This window comes from Centroberyx affinis, unplaced genomic scaffold (assembly GCF_046629955.1).
Source record: "Centroberyx affinis isolate AG114_WGS23_722 - 3 ecotype Tasmania unplaced genomic scaffold, CSIRO-AGI_Caff_v1 ptg000058l_1, whole genome shotgun sequence".
NCBI classification, from domain to species: domain Eukaryota; kingdom Metazoa; phylum Chordata; class Actinopteri; order Beryciformes; family Berycidae; genus Centroberyx; species Centroberyx affinis.
Genome location: NW_027278769.1, coordinates 517,407 through 544,798, shown reverse-complemented (window position 1 = coordinate 544,798; position 27,392 = coordinate 517,407). Strand labels below are relative to the sequence as shown.

The window sequence follows — 27,392 nt, the reverse complement described above, 5'->3', positions numbered from 1 at the left end:
ATAACTGGGTGGGATGAAGAGGTGTGACCAGCAGTGATGTAACTTCCTCTCTGCAGCTACAAAAAAACACAAACAAAAAGTTTCCCTTTCCTTCCCTCCGTCTTGCTTCTTTTCTTAGCTGTCACAGAAATAGCAGCAGTCAGGTTGGAGCCCATTCAAACGTCAGTAAGTGCGGCCTGTGCAGCTGCGCTCACACACAGATAGTGAGAGATGGAGGCTGAGATATGGAGAAGCTGGGTGGGGGTGGGAAACAAGAGGGAACCAGAGAGAATTCATGTTTTTGTGTGATGCTTTTTCACCGTGGGGACAGGGGGCCACGGTGATACAATCCTATAGAGCCGCTGTACAAAAACCTCCTCCCATTCACATGCATAGTGTAGAGCGCTGCATGGAGCTTGGGACACTTGGTGCAGAGGAAAACATCAATATTCTGACTCCATGCAGGACGACAGACAACTCTGGGAGTGTAAAATCAACTTTAATGAGGAAATTTGGCTGTAATAAATGCTGAATTCATATCTGCTGCATTTGGATGTTTGATTCACTCATGTTGACAAAAACCCTACAGCTTGGACATGATGAAGCCTATCCTTTATGTTTACAACTTCTTTGTCCTATGGATTATTAGCCTGTGTCTGAGCATGCTACTGAAGGCTGATTGTGGAAAGTTTGGTGACTTTTTGGTAGAGGAGGCAGCCAGTGTGACTCTGGAAACGAGGCCTTCTTTGGAAATGGAACAAAACTGACTGTTTTGGGTAAGTCACAGCTCTCAAAATTGACAAACTTGAAATAGTTAAAATGTTTGGCTGACAATGAGGAAAGAATCTGTTGTCATGAAAAAGATGAACTATTGAGTTGAACTGAGAACACTGTGACCAACAATCAGCCTGCTTACTTTGGCAATGGAACCAAGCTGACCGTTTTAGGTAAATATTTCAGTTCAATATTTAATTTTTGTAAATGCCACATTGCCTTAGAACCTCAGTATAAAAAGTAGGATTCACAAAAAATGTTAAATTTCCTAAGATAATTCTGGTAGAGAATGACAGAGGAGATTCATGCTCAGTGTTTCTGCACTGTGACAATGGTGAAGCATACTTTGGAAATGGAACAAAACTGACTGTTTTGGGTAAGTCACAGCTCTCACAACTTCAGTTTACTGCAACAAACTTGAAATAGTGAAAATGTTTGGCTGATAATGAGGGAAGAATCTGCGTTCATGAAACAGATGAACTATTGAGTTGAACTGAGAACACTGTGACCAACACTGATCCTGCTTACTTTGGCAATGGAACCAAGCTGACGGTTTTAGGTAAATATTTCAGTTCAATATTGAATTTTGCTAAATGCCACATTGCCTTCGAACCTCAGTATAAAAATTAGGATTCACAAAAAATGCCACATTTCCTAAGATAATTCTGGTAGAGAATGACAGAGGAGATTCATGCTCAGTGTTTCTGCACTGTGACAATCGCGAAGCATACTTTGGAAATGGAACAAAACTGACTGTTTTGGGTAAGTCACAGCTCTCACAATTTCACTTCACTGCAACAAACTTGAAATAGTGAAAATGTTTGGCTGACAATGAGGAAAGAATCTGTTGTCATGAAACAGATGAACTATTGAGTTGAACTGAGAACACTGTGACCAACAATCAGCCTGCTTACTTTGGCAATGGAACCAAGCTGACCGTTTTAGGTAAATATTTCAGTTCAATATTTAATTTTGGTAAATGCCACATTTCCTTAGAACCTCAGCATAAAAAGAAGGATTTGTACGCAAAATGTCTTAAGATAATTCTGGTAGATAATGACAGAGGAGATTTATGCTCAATGTTTCTGCACTGTGACAATGCCGGCCAAGCATACTTTGGAAATGGAACAAAACTGACTGTTTTGGGTAAGAGAAGGCTTATGAGGAAAGAATGAGTGTAAAAAGCGCTGTTTATTCAAAGTGCAGTGTGTTTGAATTGGAGTGATAATGTGAGAAACTTATTTGGATCTTTATAGTTGTAGTTCTGCACGGTGCTTTTTGATGTTAAGCTTGTGCACTGTGTCAATACGAAGCCTACTTCGGCCAAGGCACAAAATTGACTGTTCTTGGTAAGTAAGATATTTAATTTTCTTCTCATGAATCCACCGGTAAGTGAAGTAAAATACATGTGAGCCTAGCAGGTCAGTTGCTGATGGAAAATATTTTGTCTTGCATCTAACTAGTACAAACAACCTGAAGTACAGTAGATGTTGGTTTGGGGGTTTAGAAGAAAGTGATCAATGGCCATTTAAAATCAATCAAAAATAAAGGAGAAAAGTAAAAGCAGCAGCTTGAGCTGATTTTAGCACTGATCAGGTTCACTGTGCCGGTGGATATGAGGCTTACTTCGGTGGAGGAACCAGGTTAACTGTCTTAGGTGAGAAATCAAACATAAAGTTCATTCAAATATTGTTCATCATTGCCTTGAAACAGATTTAATCTCTTGTTGACTACAGTAAAGATGCTTCAAGGCTTGACTGACACTTTGCCTCAAATGATGATTCTTGACTGCTTTAAGAAAATAAAAACACTTAAAATATCTTATGAAAATAGCCATAATAACATACTCTATATGGATGTTTAAAAGGTTAACTTCAGTGCAGGTTGACTTGACTCCATTGCAAACTACAGTAGATCACATTGGGAGTGTTTACTCTTCAAAGTGAGACAAATTTACAATCATTTTTCAAATTGGAGCCTCAGTAAGAGAAGCAGTAGGAAGAGTTTTTGTTACAGTCCAAACACTCTGTGTTCATACAACGAGGCTTACTTTGGAGCTGGAACTAAACTCACTGTTTTAGGTAAGAAAATCTTCAACCAACAATCTGAGTATGTTTCACAGCTGATTTAGGTGAGAGAAGACAATGGAGAATATTAAGAATCTGCTTTTAGACATTTTATTGACAGTAGTGAACGTGGTATACTGTTTTTAAACTGTGAAAGAAGTTAATGGCAGAAGTTAGTTTGTTCCAGTACAAGACTAATAACAAGCGTTGTCAATGTTCTCCAGCAATAAGACATTTGGCTGAACGCCCAGATTATTGCTCTCATAGTAAGTTCTTATCAGCTCTGTAAAGGACTGTGAGTTTCCAGTCAGAGGCTTACTTTGGGAACGGAACAAAGCTTACAGTCTTAGGTAAGGAGAAACAATATAATGTCATTCAAACAATACTGTATACTACGTAATATTCCATAGTGCATAATGGTAAAGTAGTTGGTTTGATAACTAGGTTAGAGTTGAGTTTCTTTACTTCATTCTCTTAAATGGACCTTAATTCAGCAGGCTAATGTCAGGTAGTGATGTTGTTTGGTCTAAACTCTGTATTCTTCAACAGCGCATGTGTACAGAAGTCCAGTTTCTTAGTAAATCTCTAAAGTAGAGCAAAAAGTCAGACAGTTTACAGGCTTCAGGGCTTAAAGGGTGAAGAGTTTTTTCTGTAGCCATGTGTCAGTGTGAGCAACTATGAACCTGCTTACTTTGGAAATGGCACCAAACTGACTGTGTTAGGTAAGAAAAGAACATTTTATACATAAATGCTGGCCTTGTGAGTCTGTCTGAACTGAGAATATAGTTTGGAGAAATTTGATAATAATAATTATTTATAATATAAAAGTTATATGTTCAGAGCTATATTTAAGGCTGTAGAAAAACTAGTTTAATGTCTTAGTTTAGATATTCTAGTCTAGATTTCTGGGGCCATCTTGTGCTGTTCTGCAAGTTTGTAGTTAAAAGCAGCTGAGAAAATGTAAAATCCATCTAATGAGATAAATGTAGAGCATGATTTCCCACTGTGCTTCGGCGAACAGGCTACGTTTGGTCCAGGTACCAGACTCACTGTTATAGGTAAGACATTCAAATAATGATGTGAAATTTGGCATTCAGAATTGTCGTTAAAAATATACATGATTGATAACATTGCTTAAGTAAGCAGCCAAAACAGATAGGAAAATGTAATGTGTCCTCCCGTGCATCGGTTTTAAATTCCACATAAAGTTAATGAGTCAATGACAGTGATATCAAATAGTAGAGCAGAATAGGAGGGATAGGAAGTATAGGAGGTGATGTTGTGATTGTACTGTATATTTACAGGTTAGTGGAGAAAATGATCATGGTTCAGTAATACAATAAATTAATTGTTGGTTCAGCTCTTGTAAGGCCGTTGCTAGAATGATGTCAGTTTTGTGCATGTGAGTATGTGGTGTGCTCCGGCTCTTATCCTGCTTATTTTGGAGAGGGAACCAGGCTCACAGTTCTTGGTAAGATCACTGCAAAAACTCCATAGAAACCTGAAAATTATCTAAAGAAATGAAATGATAACGTGTAAACTGATAATGTGGTTTGTGGCATTTATGTTTAGTGTTAAAAGGTCTTCCTCTCTCATCCTGTACCCCATTAAGTCTAGCGTTCATTCATGTCTAAATTCTGCTATTAAAAAGTCTAAATGTTTGTAAGAATGAAGGATTGTAGGTTGATCCACTGTAGATCTCCAGGACTTTGACAATGACAATAATTTAATGATTTATGTTGTTTGTCTATGCAGAGCCAAACATTGATGTCACCCCACCAACAGTGAAAATACTTCAACCTTCGTTAAAGGACTGTAAAGACAAGAAAGACAAGACAGGCAAGAAAAACAAGAGGACCTTAGTGTGTGTGGCCTCTGGTTTCTACCCAGACCATGTGAGTGTGTTGTGGAAGATCGAGGCGGAGAATGTCACTGATGGCGTGGCCACCGACAACGCTGCCTTGAGGGACGGGGAAAAGTACAGCATCACCAGCAGGCTGAGGGTCCCGGCCAGAACGTGGCACACACCCGGCATGAAATTCACCTGCATTGTCAGCTTCTTCAATGGGAATGATACCATCGACCACTCTGATTCAGTTTATGGCACTGAATTAGGTATGAGTAAAAAGTAGAACCTGCACACTGACATATGATTTAACTCTTTATTGCATTTTATCCATGATGGATCTCCTTCAGGTCAAATTAAAATTAGAACCACCTGTTAATTTCTTCTTAGCTGATTCAGGTATGCCTATCTGAAACTCAGAAAGGACTTGAACTTGATCATCATGGGAAAATAATGCAATCACCAATCTAAACCTATCTGCACTTGTCTAATCCATTTTATTCTTCTGTCAGGTCAAGGAGAGGGCATGACAAGAGGTAAATATGCTGTTGTGTGGTCTAACATAGATCAAGGCATCAACACTGTTACATTAAAACCCTGTAGTTTCCTAGCTAAAAAAAAATATATGCAGTCATGGTAGTGTGCATAAGGATATAAGCATCCATCAAATGTTTTGTTGCACACATAGATTGTCTCTGCAAAGTTGTCTCTGGTTATTTCCTCTTTGAATCATGTCACTCATTTGAACGTTTCAATTTTCTGCAGAGAAATATCTGAAGATCACACAGACTGCCAAACTGTCCTACGGTGTTTTCATCGCCAAGAGCAGCTTGTATGGAGTCTTCGTCTTGGTTTTGGTGTGGAAGCTTCAGGTTTGTCCAACATGATCTCCAGCATGAACCATGTACCTGTGACTTTGTCTTATGTATATATGTTATATATGAAATTTGTGATTGGGAAAGCAGTAAAAGAGCTCATGACAAAACAGACTACTAAGTGAGATGAAGTGAAGTGAAGTATTGTATCTGTATTGTTATTTGTAATAAACAGGTTTTACTTTATAATAAATCTCTGAACTTGTTTCCTTCTCTGTCTGCTGCACAGGCTTCATCTGGAAAGCAGAGCAACTGACAGCTGAGCTGCGGCCGCAACAGACGAGCTTCTCTTTGTCTCTGTAAATAAAATCTAAAAGCATAGTACTTCTACTTACATTGTATTGTATCTTGCAGCGCATTTAGACTCAATAATATCTCTTTTGAAATGAATATCAATCAATCAATTCTGCATACATAAGAGGAACTGTTCTACCCATATCCTTAATGTTAGCACTATCACTGACTTCTCAAGCAAAGTATTTGAATAGTTTGTTGTTCAGTTTTTATGTAAACTTTATAATGCTGTCTGTCTGTGTGCAGTTGTGAACTTCTTTATGCTTAATCTTCTATTCAATAAAAGTTTTTCAGAAGACCTTGTGAACCACGTGATTTCATTTTTCTTTTAAAGTTTGACCTAAGTGACAAAGATTGTGTTTGCCAGAAATCAGAATGACTTATGGATTATGAGTTTCTCACACTTTCAACAGGTTAGGTCAATTGTAAATATAATTACATCTTTGAAAAGGTTGTTATAGATGATGTGAAAATCACTTTCTTCAAACAGATAATAATTTGGTAGTCTCTCCTATAAATCATTTTCATGGCCTAATGTGTCTGCACAGGCAGTAAAATGTTATTTACATATCTAAACCAAAAGTGCATGCATTAATCTTTGCATCTTTCATAAACAGTAGTTAGCTTAGTAATATTTACCAAGGGGTGCTTCTATTTTTGAGACTGATTACATTACAAATTAAGACAGCATCTCCCTCACCGCTCTCACATCCCTTCCTGCACTTAACATCACTTGTTCCAGAGTCAGTGTGAGGTATTTTTAGCAGCTTGCTTAGCTGTCTGATTTCTGAGAAATCCTCCATTTCTGGCCCACGTATGTTCTAACGTTTCCATTTGCTGCACTAAGCTTCTGCTCAGCAAAGCTCTGCAAGTGGCTTCATTTGGGTCATGACTACATTTTCCACTAAGAAAGACTGAGAGATGACTAAAGTCTGTTGACATTTACTTGACAAGTTAAATCTGCTTATATGATTCATTTGAACTTACTAAAGTGAGTATACTATTTGAGTCATATCTAGCTTCTGCACTAATGAGAGCGGATTCATTTCTCTATTACATTTTACATATTCTTTGTGAAAAAAGGAATTTTCCTTTAAGAATTCAGTTGAGATGCTTTGCTTGTGTTGATTGACATTTAGGAGAAAAGTAAATGTACAAGTGTGAGTCTGCTCTAGCCCATATCAACAGGAAACCAATGTTCTCATCTGTGTACAGAAGAAGGTTGAGTGTGTTGGTGGAAAGGAAGAAACTGGGGCTTGAAACCTGCAGGGAGTTGAGAGCGACAGCAGAGAAGAGGATGTGGTCGCAGAGCTGCAGGCTGCAGATCGTTCTCAGTGCTGAGAAATGACAGAGGTGCAAACTTCCACTTTACCACAACCTGCGCCTCGCAAAGGACACCTGCAACAACCCCCTCACACACACACACACACACACACACCTCACATCTCTGTATAAACAGCTGAGATAGCTTTGGATCAGGAAGAATGCTCCATTTATATCTATGTCAACTGAAGCTAAAGTATGTGTGTGTGTGTGTGTGTGTGTGTGTGTGTGTGTGTGTGTGTGTGTGTGTGTGTTGTATCACACACAACAGCTGTTTATTATGATCTGGTGCAGAAATTTGCATTTCAGTCTTTTAGGGTCAAACATGAGACAGATGTAAAACTTGAATTATGTTGCAATCACACAAATCAACACATTATCAGGCAAACTAAAGACTGCTAACTACAATCCATTTATAATAAAAGAGTGTGTGAGGGTGTTTACATTAAAGTCAATTACTTCAAATTGTTAATAGTTTTGTAGTTTCTGCCTTCAATTATCTTCATGCCAAGCTTGTGCAGCAGCATGTGTCTGTCTTTGAAACAGCAGCCATATGGTGGATGTTTTTGTCCAAAGTGTCTCTTGTCAAAGTGCCAAAGCTCATTTCTATCATGTGACGCTCCAGTGGGAATCAAACTGAGGAAGAACATCTTCTACTTTCTCCTGTTGTCGCCTTGAAAAACATGTTTGTTGTTGCAGGAAACAAAGCCTCGCCTGAGAGACAGTAACTGAAACTAGAGGAGTCTGACATCCGTGCTGAAGATCATTCTATCTACTGATGCTGAGCCGGACCTTTACATGACTATATAAGCTGCTGCCTGAGTTGTTGGAGCAGCTTCAGTGTCAAACCCCTGCACTTCTCTCCCTGCAGTTGCTTTAATAAAGCTTTTGTATCAACCAACAGACTTCTGAAGTGGTTATTCTTCAATTCCCCAACCAAGGCAGTGTCAGTGTCATGCAATATTGAAGCCACACAGGAGTACATCATCATAATTTAGCTTGAAACCTTCTAATAAAGGCAAAAACACCCCTGAATATGAATAATATTACAATATCACTGCTTATAACAGAACTGTATTAAGTGCATTACAAAATAACACACCATGCTTGTTCATAAACCATATTTTGTGATGTAAACTCTGTGAACCCTTAAACTAGCAACATGTGATCTGAGATAAAGGCTCCCTTATGAATGATGGCATGTGGTTTTTGTATAGGATCCAGGCTGACATGCTATACTGTGCTGCTTGCCTACACAACACCATACAGCAGGCTGAGGCCGAGCCAAAGCAGCAGACTCCAGGACAAAACTCACACTGTCAGTGCTGCTGGCACTGAAACCATCCGAACTGGACGGAGCTAAGAGAGGCAAAAGCCAGACTGAAACCACCTGAGGCGGTCCAGCGGTACCAGAACAGAGAAGAGCTGCTGATTCCTGAGGAAGAGCAGTCGATTCTCATGCTGAACCAGGTTGAAGAACCAGGCTGGAAGGTTTCTACTCAACCTGGATGTTGCCCTCTGTGCCTACATGGAAAATGATTGGTAGATTTGAATCTTCACTGTTGAAATGTAAGAAGAGATGAATGGAATGAATGTAGGAATGTAAAGTATGAAGTAGGAGATGTGAGAGATTTGTTTCAATAGCAGATTAAAACACTTCAGCAACCAGACACAAAGAGGAAAGTGTAGCAACATGGTCGGTTTGAAGCAGCTGAGTGAAAGATTGTAGGTGAAGTCAGGCTCATAAAACTCTTAAACACACTCGGATACTGCATCTTCTGGACCTGTGGGTTGTTGTGCGACCCCTTGTGGTGAAAACAGGAATGGCATGTTGTGTTTAGGGTTCAAATAATTCAAGCCACCACAGGTTTTATCAAAATATTATTCTTATTATCAAGTAATTACAAAAAACAATACAAAGTGAAAATAAAAAGCAAAAATCTGAGGTAGGAGCTCATTACCTGTCCCACAGAATCAGCTACAAGTACAATCTTGTATCAGTGAATTGTCATGATATCCATAAAAAAGAATAGTGGTTCAAACAGCACAGCAAATAGAGTCATTTCACAAGGAATGGATAAACTGAGAATGTTATTTACCCATTCCCTCATTTCCCAGGACCTTAAATGGGTAGTAGGTCCATAGGGATAAACAGGCACAGTAATAAAAGGTCAGCTTTTAATAAAGTATTGTTGTCTATCCCTATGAAACATTTACATATGTAATATAATAATTAATATATTAATTACTATTTATTTTGCTTTTTATATATGGTGATGCTCACATTGACTTTGAACTTTGACCCTGCTTGGTAGTATTTATATAAAATAGGCATTCATACTTTCATATGACTGATTATTTGAGACATACTGTACGTTATTTATGCATAGCAGTACTGTGGATTTGATAACGTCATTTCATGTTCACATTCTTCTCAGTGCTTTGGACTGAGGATCAAGACAATTGACTCTTAATTTATGTACTATGTGCGCAGATACAGCTCAGCAAAAAATAACAATCACACAGCATCAGAGAAGTTGTGTGGAGAAACACTACACCCTAGTGGATGATAGAAGTGTTGCATCAAAAGCAGTTATGTCACTGTGAGCCAGCTGTGTGATATCAGACGTTCACAGTGTTTCTCTGCTCTTCATGTGGTTGTCAGCAGGTGAATGATTGTGATTTAGTTCCTGGTGGATCACAGAGGGTTTTTGTTGAAGACAGAGGCTTTGTGCAGCACTGTGCTTCACTGGCAGCACAGAAATACACCACACTGTCCTTGGCTCCGCTCAGCTTTGGAATATGAAGAGATGACTGACTTCTCCCATCCCCGCTAACATTATACATCTCTTTGAATGGATCTTCAGTGCTGCGAGCATCGTATCGTACATACCCAATGAGTGTCATATCACTGCTCCCCATAGACTGTTTGTACCATTGGATCATATAAAAATTAGTGTTAGAGTGGCTGCAGTTAATCAGGAGTTTGTCTCCAGGATCTTTTATCATGGCAGTGGGAGTCTGATGAACGCTGTTTGTTGATGAATCTGTAGAAACACATTTGAAACATACAGCTTTAGTCAAGACAAAAAATGAGCGGATACTGTAGGTTACTGAAGATATTTAGGATTTATTATAGCATTTCTCATTAATGAATGTAATATTACCTGTCAGACAGAGGGGCAGAGCTGCTAAATGTAGGAGAAGTCTGATCATGATCCTTGTAGAGATGAAAACAAAAGTATAATGAAGACTGCAGACTGAATAGAGCTGGCTGGATGGAGAAGAGGAGGGGCGGACAATGTGGACGTCACAACTTTGATTAGTGGATATATACAGTATCCTGCTGTGTTGGTTAAAACAGGAAGAGACAGGTTTCAATACTGATACTGGCTATGGTTAGATGCAGGTGTGCTCTTCTTCAGTGAAAATGTATGTGGTTGATTATCAGCAAAGGGTTTTTGTAGAGGAAAGAAGGTAATTGAGTCACTGTGCCTACTAGCTGCACAGTAATACATGCCGCTGTCTTCTGGCTGTCTTAGTTTTAGAATATGAAGGTACGCTTCCTTTGAGCCATCTCCACTCACAGTGAAATTATTTTGGAATTGATCCTCAATGGTTGGCTTATCATACTGAGTATATCCAATGAGTTTAAGGTTAGAGTCATCCATCAGCCGCTGGTACCACAGTATCACATTGTATGAACTGATTGAGTGGCTGCAGTTGATTTTTGCTGAATCTTGAGGATTTCCCAAGATTGAGGAAGGAACCTGAAGGACTTTGTTGCTCAGTGAATGACCTGCGTTTAAAAAGAGAAAAAACATTAAGAAAACAGAAACTGTTGTGAAAAATGAAACTTTTAGCAAAGGTTTGTTGTTTGCATTCAAACCCACAGGTGAGCCAGAGAATTAGCAGAGTGATGCAGTTGAGTTTTCTGATCATGATGACTTAATCTTTCTCTCTGTCTCTGTCTCTGCTTTGACAGACAGACTGAACAGATGTTGTGGGATGAACTGAGAGGGGAGGAGACAGAAACTGTGACGTTTGCAAACAGACTTCTGGCTGCTCCTGCGCTCTGTCCTCTCTGGTGTAATGTGTACATGGAAGTGAATATGCAAAGAAATATCTTCCTTATATCTAATATGGGAAATGAAGTGCTTTTAAAATCCACAAATGTTGTTGCTGTCAAAGGCTTTGAAACATCTGACCCAAGAAACTAAATATCATCTTTTAAATCACTCCTTTCATAATTTCCTTACTCTCTGATTTTATGCTTTATTTATTGTTTTACAAGCTATGTATCATCTCTTTTATTCTTGATCCTAGAGGTCTTTCTCCCTCTCTCTTCTATCATTATCTTTCATTTTTATTCAGGTTGTTAACTGTTTTTTGTGTCAAATTTTTATGCTAATTCTGCTATCTTTTGTTCTTCTTTTTTAATGATTCTGTAAAGCACTTTGTACTTCTGTGTTGAAAAATGCTATATAAATAAAGTGTATTATTTGTATTATCTATATGGCAAACTGATGAACTAGCGAACTGTCCAGGGTGTCTCCCTGCCTGCTGCCCAGTGCATTCTGGGATAGGCTCCAGCCCCCTGTGACCATGAATATGACTGACTGACTGACTGACTGACTGACTGACTGACTGAATCAATGAATCAATGAATTAATCTATGAATGAACGACTGAGTGAGATCTGCAATGAACTTAAATACAGTAACTTAAGCTGCATGATCCAGTAAGATCTACATTCCCTTGTGTTATGATAAAATCAGGCAGTAAGCTAGTCTGAGTCTTGGGCTCGTGGTTTTTGTGCAGCTCTAAGTATCTGTATCATTGTGTGTTTGCTCACAGCACAGAAATACACTCTGTTGTCGCCTGGTTCCACATTTTTCACTGTGAAGGATCCACTTTGGGCTTCAATCTTGTTGGCTGAGTATTTGTCTTTGCTAAAATCTCCAAAGTCAGGCGGGCTGTAAGGCACCGTGAAGACGATCAGTTTCATACTCTCATTTGGACATTTGGAGGTATGTGCCGCCCAGGTCACGACTGCAGTCCATCTGAGCAGACTGACCCCTCTCTAACAGTAACCTTGAGGTCTGGTGGATTCCTTTACTCGTAACAATACCTGTAACCAAACCATAAACCATTAGGATTAGGCAAAGTAAACAGCTGAAGTCATACATTTCCCTTTAAACTGCTCCCTTTTGTAACTAAATAAGAATTTGAAAGTAATACTTAATAAAATAGTTGAGCTTCTTTTATCTATGATGAATAGTCTATGATAAATACTACTACTACTACAATTACTACTAAGAATAAACATAATTTGCACATCATTTGTACTTCATTTGTATAGCATTTACTTACTTATAACTAGTTACAAGTGCTTTATGGGCAAACAAACAATAACTTAAATCCGTTGAGATAAACAGTAAAAATGTCAGCAGTATAATACCTGCAGCACAGAGCAGAGAAACAGTGCAGATGATGAGAGGTGAGACCATTTTGAGCCACTGAATAAACAGATCAGTGTCATAGTGAGACATTCAACACAGCAGCTGATGGGAGCGTCACATCATCCATCCTGTCACGTGCCGGTACTCTCTTTGAAAAGGTGTGTCATTAGTTTGGGGCAACACACACTTGTGTTACTTGTCACTTAACAGATACCCTGTGAGAATTTGCAGTTATTAACAGATGGCAGTTACAATTGGGTCATGGCATACAGTATTGTCTTTTGTAAATTTGAGCTAATTGTAACCATCAAACAGGGTTTCTACACAGTTCTGGAAAGTCTGACATAGTAGGGAAAGTGAATTTGACAAAATTTCAGGTTTACAGAGGAAATTAATTTGGAATTGTACATAAATTAAAAAGCAACATAATTAGAATTTTACATTAATTAAAAAGGACTAGGTTTGGAATAATAAAAAAAAAGGATAGAATTGGAATTTTACACAAATTAAAAAGGAATGGAATTGTAAAAAATTCCAACTTCATTCCATTCCACTGCAAATGTCAGGAGACATATAGAAACATGTTCAGTGAGAATAAATGCATATGGCTTCACATTTTATGTAGTCATCATAGTTTATTCATTTCCTGTATTGTGACATTTGATGCTGTGAAGAATATTCCTCAGCCTTGGAATAGTCATATTGTCCAGCCACTATCAGTACACATAATACTGAACACCAATCAACATTTAAGAGAGTTAAGAAATTGAAGTCTGGAAGGAATTAGGAACTTTAAAATGGAAAAAGTGTAGTGAACTTTATCATACATCAACCCTGTTATGTAACTGACAGTCTCCAGATGAGTATAACAGTTGGTCTAGAGTTCCCCCTACAGTGCATTAAAGAGACTGCTCTCTTTAATTCGCTGTGATACCAACAGTGAGGTATTTGTACAGCTATCTAAGTCTCCTGTATCACTGTGTTGACTCACAGCACAAAAATACACTCCGCTGTCCTCAAGCAGCAGCTTCTCCACTGTCAAAGATCCAGTCTGAGCGTTGGGCTTCTGGACTGGAAATTTGTCCTCACTGAAGGCATTTTCATATTGAGGTTGGGAGTCTGGAGTCCTGAACACTATTTGCTTCATTCCCTCCCCTGGCTGCTGTCTGTACCAGTACATCTGGAAATAAGTAGCACCCTTAGTGTGATTGCAGTCCATAGTGGCAGATTCACCCTTCTCCCTCCACAGCAGGGGGATCTGGGTGACATCACTCCCATCAATCAGACCTGTGTGGATAAAATGACCAAATGTTACAGTAACACCAATGTGTGTGTATACAGAATGGAAAAAATCTATTAATTTTAATGCTTTCCAAGCTGTCCAGAAACATTGCCAATTTTTTTGTGATTTCTTCCTTCAATACTAAGCATCAAAATGTACAGTACCTATAATACAGAGTAGAGATGCAAAGAGCTTGATCAGATCAGGTTTGATCATGATTGCGTTCTCAGGAAAATGGAGAGACCAGAGTCACATAAATGACTGTCAGTCTGTATAATGGGAGGTGTTACAATGGCAGCTGGTATTTTAAATTCAGTACAGCAGTTTGTGGGAGTGTCACATGATTCAGTAACCTGGTGTCATCTTGGGTTAGACTGATGTATCAGTTTCAAAAACCCATTATCAGTTGAATCCTCTGTGCAGTTAAACACACATCGATGTTGAGTGAGTTTGTGTGCGCAATACTCTCAATACCAGCTCATTTCACTGTTAGCATCTCATTTTAAATGCGACTTTATACTTGATTCTCAAATATCCATATGAACATGATTAAACAGAATATTTTAAATATTACTATGAAAACTGGGCTGAACAGTAAATGGAACATGGTGCACACTTGCTTCTGTATCATGAATAATATTGGTCGATCCTGTATATCTTGTGTGACAACTTTTTGAATATTAACACTTTTACCTGTCTCTTCACACTATTGGTGTTCATGTTAACACACTTGTGATGCAGGTTGACTAATAACTGCAGCTGTCAGTATTAACAGGAAAGGAAGTGACAGAACCTCATATTCCTCTGCAGTACGGAGGTTTTTGTGCAGCTTTGTAAGTTAACTGTGGCACTGTGGGACTGACTGACAGCACAGAAATACAAGCCTTTATCTTCTGGTGCCAAATTCTTCACTGTGAAAGTCCCACTGGCAGCGTCAGGCTTGGTGGCTGAGAATTTCTCTCTGCTGAAATTTCCAAAGTCATGGCCTGTGCCAGCGGATGTTGTGTACACTATTTGTTTCATTCCTTCTCCTGGAAGTTGTCTGTACCAGTACATCTGGAAAAAGAGAGCGCCCTTAGTGTGGCTGCAGTTTATTGTCGCATTGTCACCCTTGTTTTTCCACGCTATGGGGTTCTGGGTGACATCACTCCCATCAATATGACCTGTGTGCATAACAATAAAGGTTATGAATAGTGAACATTTGAACTTTTCAAATTTTAACTTTAATAGACCATTGTTTAAAACCACTGTCAACTTCTGCTGTTTTTCATGGATATCACTTCCATCAATAAGGTTGATAATGTAACCAAAGGTGAAAAAATCTGTGTACAGTGTGTATACTTTTGTTTCAAAAACACTTTTCTCCCTTTGGTTGCAGACTGTGATGCAGTGTGTTGATCTTATTGTAATTTACCTGTAATCCAGAGCAGTAATACTGACAAGATGAGGTTGCCATGTTTGATGATGATAATGTCCATGTTCTGGAAGTCAGAGACAGCCAGTGTCATAGATGACTGTCAGTATAGCTACAGAGACATGAAGAATTGTCACCTTTTAGCTCTATTTGATATGACAACTGGTGGGAGTGTCACTGCATTTTGTGATGTGGTGTGATCCTGAATCTAACTATAGATGGAAGTATTAGTGGAACTCGAGGTCCCCCTACAGTACATGAGATAATACACACATACAGTTGGCAACAGTTGTTCCTTCAGTGCATTGAGGTTTTTGTTCAGCTATCCAGTAAGTCTGTATCACTGTGTTCACTCACAGCACAGAAATACAAGCCTTTATCTTCTGGTACCAAATTCTTCACTGTGAAAGTCCCACTGGCAGCATCAGGCTTGGTGGCTGAGAATTTCTCTCTGCTGAAATTTCCAAAGTCATGGCCTGTGCCAGTGGATGTTGTGTACACTATTTGTTTCATTCCTTCTCCTGGAAGTTGTCTGAACCAGTACATCTGGGGGTAGCTAATGCCCTTAGTGTGGCTGCAGTCTATAGTCGCATTGTCACCCTTGTTTTTCCACACTATGGGGGTCTGGGTGACATCACTCCCATCAATAAGACCTGTGTGCATAACAATAAAGGTTACGAATAGTGAACATTTGAACTTTTCAAATTTTAACTTTAATAGACCATTGTTTAAAACCACTGTCAACTTCTGCTGTTTTTCCTGGATATCACTTCCATCAATAAGGTTGATAATGTAACCAAAGGTGAAAAAATCTGTGTACAGTATGTATACTTTTGTTTCAAAAACACTTTTCTCCCCTTGGTTGCAGACTGTGATGCAGTGTGTTGATTTTATTGTAATCTACCTGTAATCCAGAGCAGTAATACTGACAAGATGAGGTTGCCATGTTTGATGATGATAATGCCCATGTTCTGGAAGTCAGAGACAGCCAGTGTTATAGATGACTGTCAGTATAGCTACAGAGACATGAAGAATTGTCACCTTTTAGCTCTATTTGATATGACAACTGGTGGGAGTGTCACTGCATTTTGTGATGTGGTGTGATCCTGAATCTAACTGTAGATGGGAGTATTAGTGGAACTCGAGGTCCCCCTACAGTACATGAGATAATACACACATACAGTTGTCAGTTCATTGGGGTTTTTGTTCAGCTATCCAGTAAGTCTGTATCACTGTGTTCACTCACAGCACAGAAATACAAGCCTTTATCTTCTGGTGCCAAATTCTTCACTGTGAAAGTCCCACTGGCAGCGTCAGGCTTGGTGGCTGAGAATTTCTCTCTGCTGAAATTTCCAAAGTCATGGTCTGTGCTACCAGATGTTGTGTACACTATTTGTTTCATTCCTTCTTCTGGAAGTTGTCTGTACCAGTACATCTGGGGGTAGCTAATGCCCTTAGTGTGGCTGCAGTTTATTGTCGCATTGTCACCCTTGTTTTTCCACACTATGGGGGTCTGGGTGACATCACTCCCATCAATATGACCTGTGTGCATAACAATGAAGGTTACGAATAATGAACATTTGAACTTTTCAGATTTTAACTTTCATAGACCATTGTTTAAAACCAATGTCAACTTCTGCTGTTTTTCCTTCCATCAATAAGGTTGATAATGTAACCAAAGGTGAAAAAATATGTGTACAGATACTTTTGTTTCAAAAACACTTTTCTCCCCTTGGTTGCAGACTGTGATGCAGTGTGTTGATCTTATTGTAATTTACCTGTAATCCAGAGCAGTAATACTGACAAGATGAGGTTGCCATGTTTGATGATGATAATGTCCATGTTCTGGAAATCAGAGACTGCCACAGTCTCATATATGACTGTCAGTATAGTTACAGAGATATAAAGAGCTGTCATAATGTTCTTCTATTTGATATGACAACTGGTGGGAGTGTCACTGCATTTTGTGATGTGGTGTGATCCTGAATCTAACTGTAGATGGGAGTATTAGTGGAACTCGAGGTCCCCCTACAGTATGTGAGATAATACACACATACAGTTGTCAGTTCATTGGGGTTTTTGTTCAGCTATCCAGTAATTCTGTATCACTGTGTTCACTCACAGCACAGAAATACAAGCCTTTATCTTCTGGTGCCAAATTCTTCACTGTGAAAGTCCCACTGGCAGCGTCAGGCTTGGTGGCTGAGAATTTCTCTCTGCTGAAATTTCCAAAGTCATGGTCTGTGCTACCAGATGTTGTGTACACTATTTGTTTAATTCCTTCTCCTGGAAGTTGTCTGTACCAGTACATCCGGATATAGCCAACACCCTTGGTTTGTTTGTAGTCTATAGTCACATTGTCACCCTTGTTTTTCCACAGTTTTGGGGACTGGGTGACACCACTCCCATCAATAAGACCTGTGTGCATAATAGTTATCAACAGTGAACATTTGAACTCATATAGAGCTTGTTTAAAACCACTGTCGACGTCTGTATTGACAGTGACATCAATCACTCCCATCAGTTACATCCCTGTTGATAACGTTACCAAAGGTGAAAAAAATATAGTAAGCACATTGTTGTTGTTGTCTTTTTGTTTGTTTTCAAAACAGGGGTCAACTTCAACATTTCCCCACTTTCCCCACTTCCCCCCCTGAGTTGATCTTATTGTACTTTACCTGTAATCCAGAGCAGTAATACTGACAAGCTGAGGTTGCCATGTTTGATGATGATAATGTCCATGTTATGGGAGTCAGAGACTGCCAGTTTCACAAATGAGTGTATGAGAGTAAGTATAGTTACAGAGACATGAAGAGTTGATCTATTTTATAAGACAACTGGGGGGAGTGTCACTGCATTTTCTGATGTGGTGTGATCCTGAATCTAACTGTAGATGGGAGTATTAGTGGAACTCGAGGTCCCCCTACAGTAATTAAACCAAAAACTTTCCTAAACTAAGGCATATTGTTTTCTGAATATTCCAAAAATTGATCTACAGTACAGGGAAGTATATGACCAAATAGTTGCTGTTGGGTGAAAACCTTGTATGTCCAAAATGTTTGAGTAAAACAACCAATTTGAATTGTGGTGCATCTCTATGAATAAATCATAAAAATGGTATATTTCTAAGTCATGTGTTCATGAAATGAAAAAGCCTTTTCCCATTTATTCCCGTGCACTGTCATCATTTTACAAGGTATTTCAAAGGGTTTCTGGGTCATGAAACCAGACGACACATTCACAATATATAGAAGAATTAATGGTTTTAAATTCTATATATTCATCCAATTTTTAATTCCTAGGTTTCTCTGCAAAAATACAGAAATATTATCTACTAACTTTAGAACATCACAGATAAAATTTTGTACAGTAGATGGCACTGTTTTCATGCTTTTGCAACTGTGCATGCATTTGTGTGTGTGTGTGTGTGTGTGTGTGTGTGTGTGTGTGCCAAATATAATGATTGCATGAATATACTGTAATATGCACTTACGCGATTGGAATGTTGTTTATGCATCATAGGATTGAACCACAACACTTTATTAAAAACAGATCTTTTATTATTGCACCTGTTCATCCCTACGGACTTATACCCATTTAAGGTACAGCAGCACATCAGCTTCCGTTGTTTGAGCACAAACCTTTTGCTTCATGGTTATTCCTCTGCGTCAGTCATGAGAACATCCTCATCTTTGACAGATTGAACAGTTCTGCAGGGAAACCACCAGCTGACAGCCTCATGTTTGCTTTGCTGATCCTCTCTCTGTTCCATTGGGGTAAATCTAACATATGATGACATCTTCACTGTATAAAACATGTTCATTAATCCACCTGCGTTAAGTTATTTGAGTGAAAGTTAGAAGTAAATTTTGATGATTTATTCATCATTTAACAACATTTTTAAGTCACTCCAGCTTTAGCACACCTGTCACTCTTGCATGATTCTGCATTTTATTTATTCCATGCATTGCACCCTTGGCAGGACTGGCGCTGCGGCAGCCTGCTGAAGTGATGGTGGATCCGGGCCGACCGGTGAATCTCCTCTGTGACCAGGAGGGCGTCGCCAAGTCTGTGATGTTCTGGTATCAGCAGAACGGAAGGTATTAAAAATAAGCATCAAAGAAAACAGAAAGCATTCCAACTAGCCATGTCCAACTTGTCATATTGATTGTAATGTAACTTTTCAGCTTGATCTTACTGTCCATAGTTTGTCCCTTTGTATGAGGCTCCTGTTGTCTTTGTATTATCTGTCATAACTTATCATGAAACTCTAAAAGTCAATACATCTATGCACCAATGCCACCGAGACAAATCTCTGTTTATTTATCATACTTGCCAGTTAAATGGCCTCTGATCCTGCTTTGATCCTTCTTGGTTTGAATGCATGTCCCATAGTTCCTTTCAGATGTTGCTGTTTTCCTATGGGAAAAGTCCCAGGCTTCGAGGGAAAAAGGAAAGACAACTCTCTGTCTCTGATCATCAACAAGCCCCAGCTCTCCCACAGCGCTGTTTACTATTGTGCCGTAAAGTCACACACAGTGAACGCTGCACAGCTGGAGCCCCGACTAAAACCTCCTGTGGGCAGATACAGCGCTCAGGAGGAGGAGACCGCCTCATTCAGACAGGAAAACTGCTGAAGGGATCCACTGAGGACTGCTGCTGCTTCAAATTCATATTGATACGGTCTATTAAAACATGGCTGCAGTGTGTCTTCTACTCCTGCTTCTACCACTAGGTACAAATGGGCTGTGATTGTAAGATACAGAGTACATTTAAAGACTCCACTCTCTCCATAGGTCTTGTTATGTTTACATTTGAAGTGTCATAGCCTACCGTCATTCTGGCATCTGTTTTAATATATTCTCTCTCTTAGGTCGTGCAGTGAAGCAGTCTCCTGAGCTGATCGTAGCCGAGGGGCTTAATGTGACACTGAGCTGTTCTCAGATCAGCACCAACTTTAACGGTATGGCCTGGTACATCCAGAAGCCCGGGCGATCTGTGGAGCTTGTAGTGAACGGATATGTACAAAGAATAACCATGGAGGACAGCTTCAAGCTCCGACACTCAGCGAAACGTTCAGGAGTCTCCCTGTTGCTGTCTGTGAGTGCTGTGAAGAGCTCCGACAGCGGAGTCTACTTCTGTTCCAAACAAGAGGCACAGTGGCACAGAGCAGTGTGTAACCTCAGCAAAAACTACCGCCAGGCCTCAGCTGTGTAGAGTCAGCAGCACACTTTGACTGTGTGCCTCCTCCATGCAAGTAAAGATAAGCCACACTAGAAGAGCAAAGATTTGGGAGAGCTACGTGGTAACACAAGCTCTTTGAAATGTGTATTACAAGAATGTATTAAGAAACAAAAATCTGAGGCACTTTGTGATGAGCAAAACTTAAAAGCCTTCCCACTGAGCAAAAGACGTGATTTCAACGTCGCGTCTATGCTTTAGCTCTCATATAGCCCAGGATCATTACGGCTATGTATAGACCTATTTTAGACCAAGCAGTAAATACATTATTACTATGAATAACCATCTGTAAATACCAAAAATATGCACCAGAGAAGTCCTGTAGACTAGCCTACAAGATAATTATCTGAGCACAAGAAGTCATTTCAACATTGCGTCTATGCGTAGCTCTCATATAGTCCAGGATAATATTGTCTATGTATAGACATCTAATAAACTTTCACTTTTCAACCCCATTTAAACTTAATTTAGCCTAGACGGCTATGGCCATTTAGACGTGTTTTAAACGTCTAATCAACGTAAAATTGCTCAGTGGGTTTATTTTACATTGGCAATCTGCAAAGTTAAAACTGATCAATATGTTTCTGCTTAAATAAACCTTCAACAGGGAAACTTTCATTATCACAACAGAGTGCCTCAGACCCTCTTTAGTTTTTAATAAGCCACACGTCTAATGGAACTATTCAATACTTCATGCTGTGCATTTGGTGATTTTCATGTTTTCACTTCAATTGAAGGATCCATTTTGGGTTGAGAAAATTCTCTGACCTCTTGGGCTTTTGAAACCCTTTCAAAAGCCATTGGATCATATCAAAAATGCATTGTCATCAAGCTGAAACAAGGCTTTTTTTCTTATTTTGGACATACAAGGTTTTCACCCAACAGCGACAATTGGGTCATACACTTCCATGTACTGTAGATCAGTTTTTCAACAATATTCCTCAGTTTAGGATAGTTTAGTTTAATTACTGACAATCTTTGGCCCCCAAACTATGGAGTAAGTTTTTCTAACAGAGTACATTGATTTGATTATTGTTATATCTATAAGCTCTGTTCAGCTGCAGGTAGTAAGTCAGCTGGTCAGAATTTCATTGTAAATTTTCATAGAATGGAAAAAGATTATTTTGTATGACACCAAAAAACATTTACATATTGCAGATACCTCAATTTCACCAGCAGGGGGACACAAACTTTAACAAATGAAAGAATGACAGGTTACACTCCCATAGATTACAATATCAACACAGTGTGATCAATGCTGATGAAGTTAGAGCTGTGATCTCGATCCCTGACTCCTCCTCTGTTCATTACAGTAGTGGTGTGCTCTGGTCCACAGGTGCAGCAGTGACAGGATCTGAAAGGAAAGCTGATGGTAGAGTCGCTTCTCAAGATCTTTAACATGATCTTCATGGTCTTCATAATTTGCCTCCTGCATCTGCCATGGATAAAGAGTGAGAAAAACAAGAGTATTCCAAACAGATGAGGAAACTGAACAGCTGATGATTCCAGTATTTCAAATCTCCTCTTTTTCTTCTTTCCACAGGTTCCTCTCACAGCTCTAAAGTTGTCCAAATACCCTCTTTTATCATTAAGAGCGCTGGTGAATCTGTTGACAGTGAGATCCATTGCTCACACAGCATACCAAGTTATGATCGTATTCTCTGGTACAAACAAGATGGAAGCAGAACTCTAAAGTTCCTGGGATTTCTCAATCTCGACTATTTAAACCCAGAGGAAGACGTGAAAGGAAAAGTCAGCTTTAAAGGAGATGGCCGTAAATATTCAAACCTCACCATTTCTAATCTCACGTTAACTGACAGCGCTGTGTATTTCTGTGCTGCAAGTCAGCACAGTGCTGCAGACTCCCCTCTCCTCCCTACAAAAACCCTCCTTTGTCTGTCTGTCCGCCTATACAGGCTGCTGAACACCTGCAGCCAAACTCTATTAGGCAACAACTGCTAAACCAAGACTATGAAGATCTTATCATCTGGTTTTATGGTTTTTACACAGTTTTGACCTCTGCTGAGGACACGTTTTAGGTTCACAGTGCAAACAGGTTCAGGTCTAATCCTTGGATGAGCAGTTCACTCTTTCTGACATTGTTGACATTGTTCCAGACAAAGCACAACACTGTCACAATTTATACAGTTTATAATTTATATCTCTAACTACACTGACAGTTAAATATGAGGCTCTGGTTTCCTCTGTCCTCCAGCACATGAACATTATCATCATCAAACATGCAAACCTCCTCAGCCAGTCAGTGTTACTGATCTGGATTGTATGTAATGTACATGGGGCTGATGTACAGTAGGGGGACCTGGAGTTCCACTAATACTCCCATCTACAGTTAGATTCAGGATCACACCACATCACAAAATACTGTGACACTCCCACCAGTTGTCAAATCAAATAGAAGAACACTATGACAGCTCTTTATATCTCTGTAACTATACTGACAGTCATATATGAGACTGGCGGTCTCTGACTTCCAGAACATGGACATTATCATCATCAAACATGGCCTTCTCTGCTTGTCAGTGTTTTTGCTCTGCAATACAGGTAAAGTATTAATATTGTAATGATATAATATAATATAATATAATATAATATAATGTAATGTAATGTAATGTAATGTAATGTAATGTAATGTAATGTAATATAATATAATATAATATAATATAATCAACTCACTGTATCACAGTCTACAACCAAGAGTTGACCCTGGTTTTGAAACAAAAATGTACATGCTGATTATTTTCACCTTTGGTAACGTAATCAGTCCCCATCTTATTGATGGGATTTATGTCCAGGGATGACAACAGAAGCTGTCAATTTTTTAAACAAAGGTCTATGAAAGTTGAAATGTTCACTATTGGTAACCTTTACTGTTATGCACACAGGTCTTATTGATGGGAGTGATGTCACCCAGAACTCCATACTGTGGAAAAACAAGGGTGACAATGCGACAATCAACTGCAGCCACACTAAAGGCGCTGGCTACCCCCAGATGTACTGGTACAGACAACTTCCAGGAAAAGGAATGAAACAAATAGTTTTCACCACTGCAAACTCCAAACCTGACTATGAGCCCGACTTCAGAGATGAGAAATTCTCAACCACCAAGCCTGACGCTGCCAGTGGGACTTTCACAGTGAAGAATTTGGTACCAGAAGATAAAGGCTTGTATTTCTGTGCTGTGAGTGAACACAGTGATACAGACTTACTGGATAGCTGAACAAAAACCTCAATGCACTGAAGGCACAACAGTTGCCATCTGTATGTGTGTATTATCTCATGTACTGTAGGGGGACCTCGAGTTCCACTAATACTCCCATCTACAGTTAGATTCAGGATCACACCACATCACAAAATGCAGTGACACTCCCACCAGTTGTCAAATCACATAGAAGAACACTATGACAGCTCTTTATATCTCTGTAACTATACTGACAGTCATATATGAGACTGGCGGTCTCTGACTTCCAGAACATGGACATTATCATCATCAAACATGGCTTTCTCTGCCTGTCAGTGTTTTTGCTCTGCAACACAGGTAAAGTATTAATATTCTAACATTATAATATAATATAATATAATATAATATAATATAATATAATATAATATAATATAATATAATATAATATAATATAATATAATATAATATAATATAATATAATCAACTCACTGTATCACAGTCTGCAACCAAGAGGGACAAATTGGAAGTTGACCCTGGTTTTGAAACAAAAATGTACATGCTGATTATTTTCACCTTTGGTAACGTAATCAGTCCTCATGTTATTGATGGAATTTATGTCCAGGAATGACAACAGAAGCTGTCAATTTTTTAAACAAAGGTTTATGAAATTTGAAATGTTCACTGCTGGTAACCTTTACTGTTATGCACACAGGTCTTATTGATGGGAGTGATGTCACTCAGAACTCCATACTGTGGAAAAACAAGGGTGACAATGCGACAATCAACTGCAGCCACACTAAGGGTGGTAGCTACAACCAGATGTACTGGTACAGACAACTTCCAGGAGAAGGAATGAAACAAATATTACACAATGTCTGGTAGCACAGACCATGACTTTGGAAATTTCAGCAGAGAGAAATTCTCAGCCACCAAGCCTGACGCTGCCAGTGGGACTTTCACAGTGAAGAATTTGGCACCAGAAGATAAAGGCTTGTATTTCTGTGCTGTGAGTGAACACAGTGATACAGACTTACTGGATAGCTGAACAAAAACCTCAATGAACTGACAACTGTATGTGTGTATTATCTCACGTACTGTAGGGGGACCTCGAGTTCCACTAATACTCCCATCTACAGTTAGATTCAGGATCACACCACAACACAAAATGCGGTGACACTCCCACCAGTTGTCATATCAAATAGATCAACACTGTTGCAACTCTTCATGTCTCTGTAACTATACTTACTCTCATACACTCATTTGTATTTCTGTGCTGTCAGTCAGTCCCACAGTGGCACAGCTAACCTGCAAAGCTGCACATAAACCTCTGTACTGGAGAGCAATATGTGGTTCTTTCCTGTTAATACTGGCATCTGCAGTTATTAGTCAACCTGCAACACAACTGTGCTAACATGAACACCAATAAAGTGTTAATATTCAAAAAGTTAAGTATTCCATCACTGAGATCTTTCCTGTAAGCATCACATCCTGTTTCCATTTAGCTCTTGTGCCAAACAAGATATATGTGATAGATCAATATTATCCATGATACAGAAGCAGGTGTGCACCATGTTCCATCTACTGTTCAGTTCAGTTTTCATAGTAATATTTAAAATATTCAGTTTAATCATGTTAATATAATGAACCACCCCGTTTTTTTTTATACATAACCCTGTATCTAGGTGAGGGTTATTTAGAGGTCTTCATTTCCCATATTAGATATATTTTAATAAGGAAGATATTATTTGCATATTCACTTCCATGTACACATTACACCAGAGAGCACAGAGCACAGGAGCAGCCAGAAGTCTGTTTGCAAACGTCACAGTTTCTGTCTCCTCCCCTCTCAGTTCATCCCACAACATCTGTTCAGTCTGTCTGTCAAAGCAGAGACAGAGACAGAGAGAAAGATAAAGTCATCATGATCAGAAAACTCAACTGCATCACTCTGCTAATTCTCTGGCTCACCTGTGGGTTTGAATGCAAACAACAAACCTTTACTAAAAGTTTCATTTTTCACAACAGTTTCTGTTTTCTTAATGTTTTTTCTCTTTTTAAACGCAGGTCATTCACTGAGCAATGAAGTCCTTCAGGTTCCTTCCTCAATCTTGGGAAATCCTCAAGATTCAGCAACAATCAACTGCAGCCATTCAATCAGTTTATACTATGTGATACTGTGGTACCAGCAGAAGATGGATGACTCTAACCTTAAACTCATTGGCTATACTTATAATGAGAACCCAACCATTGAGGATCAATTTAAAAATAATTTCAATGTGAGTGGAGATGGCTCAAAGGAAGCGTACCTTCATATTCTAAAACTAAGACGGCCAGAAGACAGCGGCATGTATTACTGTGCAGCTAGTAGGCACAGTGACTCAATTACCTTCTTTCCTCTACAAAAACCCTTTGCTGATAATCAGCCACATACATTTTCACTGAAGAAGAGCACACCTGCATCTAACCATAGCCAGTATCAGTATTGAAACCTGTCTCTTCCTGTTTTAACCAACACAGCAGGATACTGTATATATCCACTAATCAAAGTTGTGACGTCCACATTGTCCGCCCCTCCTCTTCTCCATCCAGCCAGCTCTACTGAGTCTGCAGTCTTCATTATACTTTTGTTTTCATCTCTACAAAGATCATGATCACACTTCTCCTACATTTAGCAGCTCTGCCCCTCTGTCTGACAGGTAATATTACATTAATAATTAAATGCTATAGTAAATCCTAAATATCGGCAGTAACCTATACAGTATCCGGTTGTTTTTTCTCTTCACTAAAGCTGTATGTTTCAAATGTGTTTCTGCAGATTCATCAACAAACAGCGTTCATCAGACTCCCACTGCCATGATAAAAGATCCTAGGGACAAAGTCCTGATTAACTGCAGCCACTCTAACACTAATTTTCAAATGATCCAATGGTACAAACAGTCTATGGGGAGCAGTGATATGACCCTCATTGCGTATGTACGATACGATGCTCGCAGCATTGAAGATCCATTCAAAGAGATTTATAATGTGAGCGGGAATGGGGGAAGTCAGTCATCTCTTCATATTCCAAAGCTGAGCGGAGCCAAGGACAGTGCGGTGTATTTCTGTGCTGCCAGTGAAGCACAGTGCTGCACAAAGCCTCTGTCTTCAACAAAAACCCTCTGTGATCCACCAGGAACTAAATCACAATCATTCACCTGCTGACAACCACATGAAGAGCAGAGAAACACTGTGAACGTCTGATATCACACAGCTGGCTCACAGTGACATGATAACTGCTTTTGATGCAACACTTCTATGATCCATTGGGGTGTAGTGTTTCTCCACACAACTTCTGTGATGCTGTATGATTATTACTTTTTGCAAACTGTATTTAGGCATTCAGTACATAAATTAAGAGTAAATTGTCTAGATCCTCTGTCCGAAGCACAGAAAAGAATGTGAACATGAAATGATGTTATCAAATCCATAGTACTGTTATGCATAAACAATGTATGTCTCAGTCAGTCATATGAAAGTATGAATATACCTATTTTATAAATGTTACATAAGAGTTTTATTGAGCAAAGACTCAAAACTACCAGGCAGGGTCAAAGGTCAAAGTCAATACATAAAAAGCAAATAAATAATGATTAAGAAAA

General features: G+C 39.1%; 1 protein-coding gene and 1 gene segment (V, D, J or C); both read left to right on the top strand.

Annotated features, from left to right (window-relative positions):
* The window catches only part of LOC139644274 (M1-specific T cell receptor beta chain-like), a 40,476-nt gene extending 34,355 nt beyond the window's left edge, over positions 1–6,121 (top strand). Inside the window, exons 4-8 of the mRNA XM_071519681.1 lie at positions 2,067–2,102; positions 4,575–4,934; positions 5,178–5,201; positions 5,431–5,537; positions 5,770–6,121. Coding sequence (XP_071375782.1) covers positions 2,067–2,102; positions 4,575–4,934; positions 5,178–5,201; positions 5,431–5,537; positions 5,770–5,796 — 554 coding nt within the window. The 3' untranslated portion in view covers positions 5,797–6,121. The remainder of the gene's footprint in view (positions 1–2,066; positions 2,103–4,574; positions 4,935–5,177; positions 5,202–5,430; positions 5,538–5,769) is intronic.
* A 16,902-nt stretch (positions 6,122–23,023) lies between these two features.
* LOC139644055 (T cell receptor beta variable 29-1-like) lies at positions 23,024–23,793 on the top strand. The segment is given in 2 exon segments: positions 23,024–23,117; positions 23,459–23,793. Coding segments are annotated over 2 exon segments (429 nt in total).
* Positions 23,794–27,392: the final 3,599 nt, after the last annotated feature.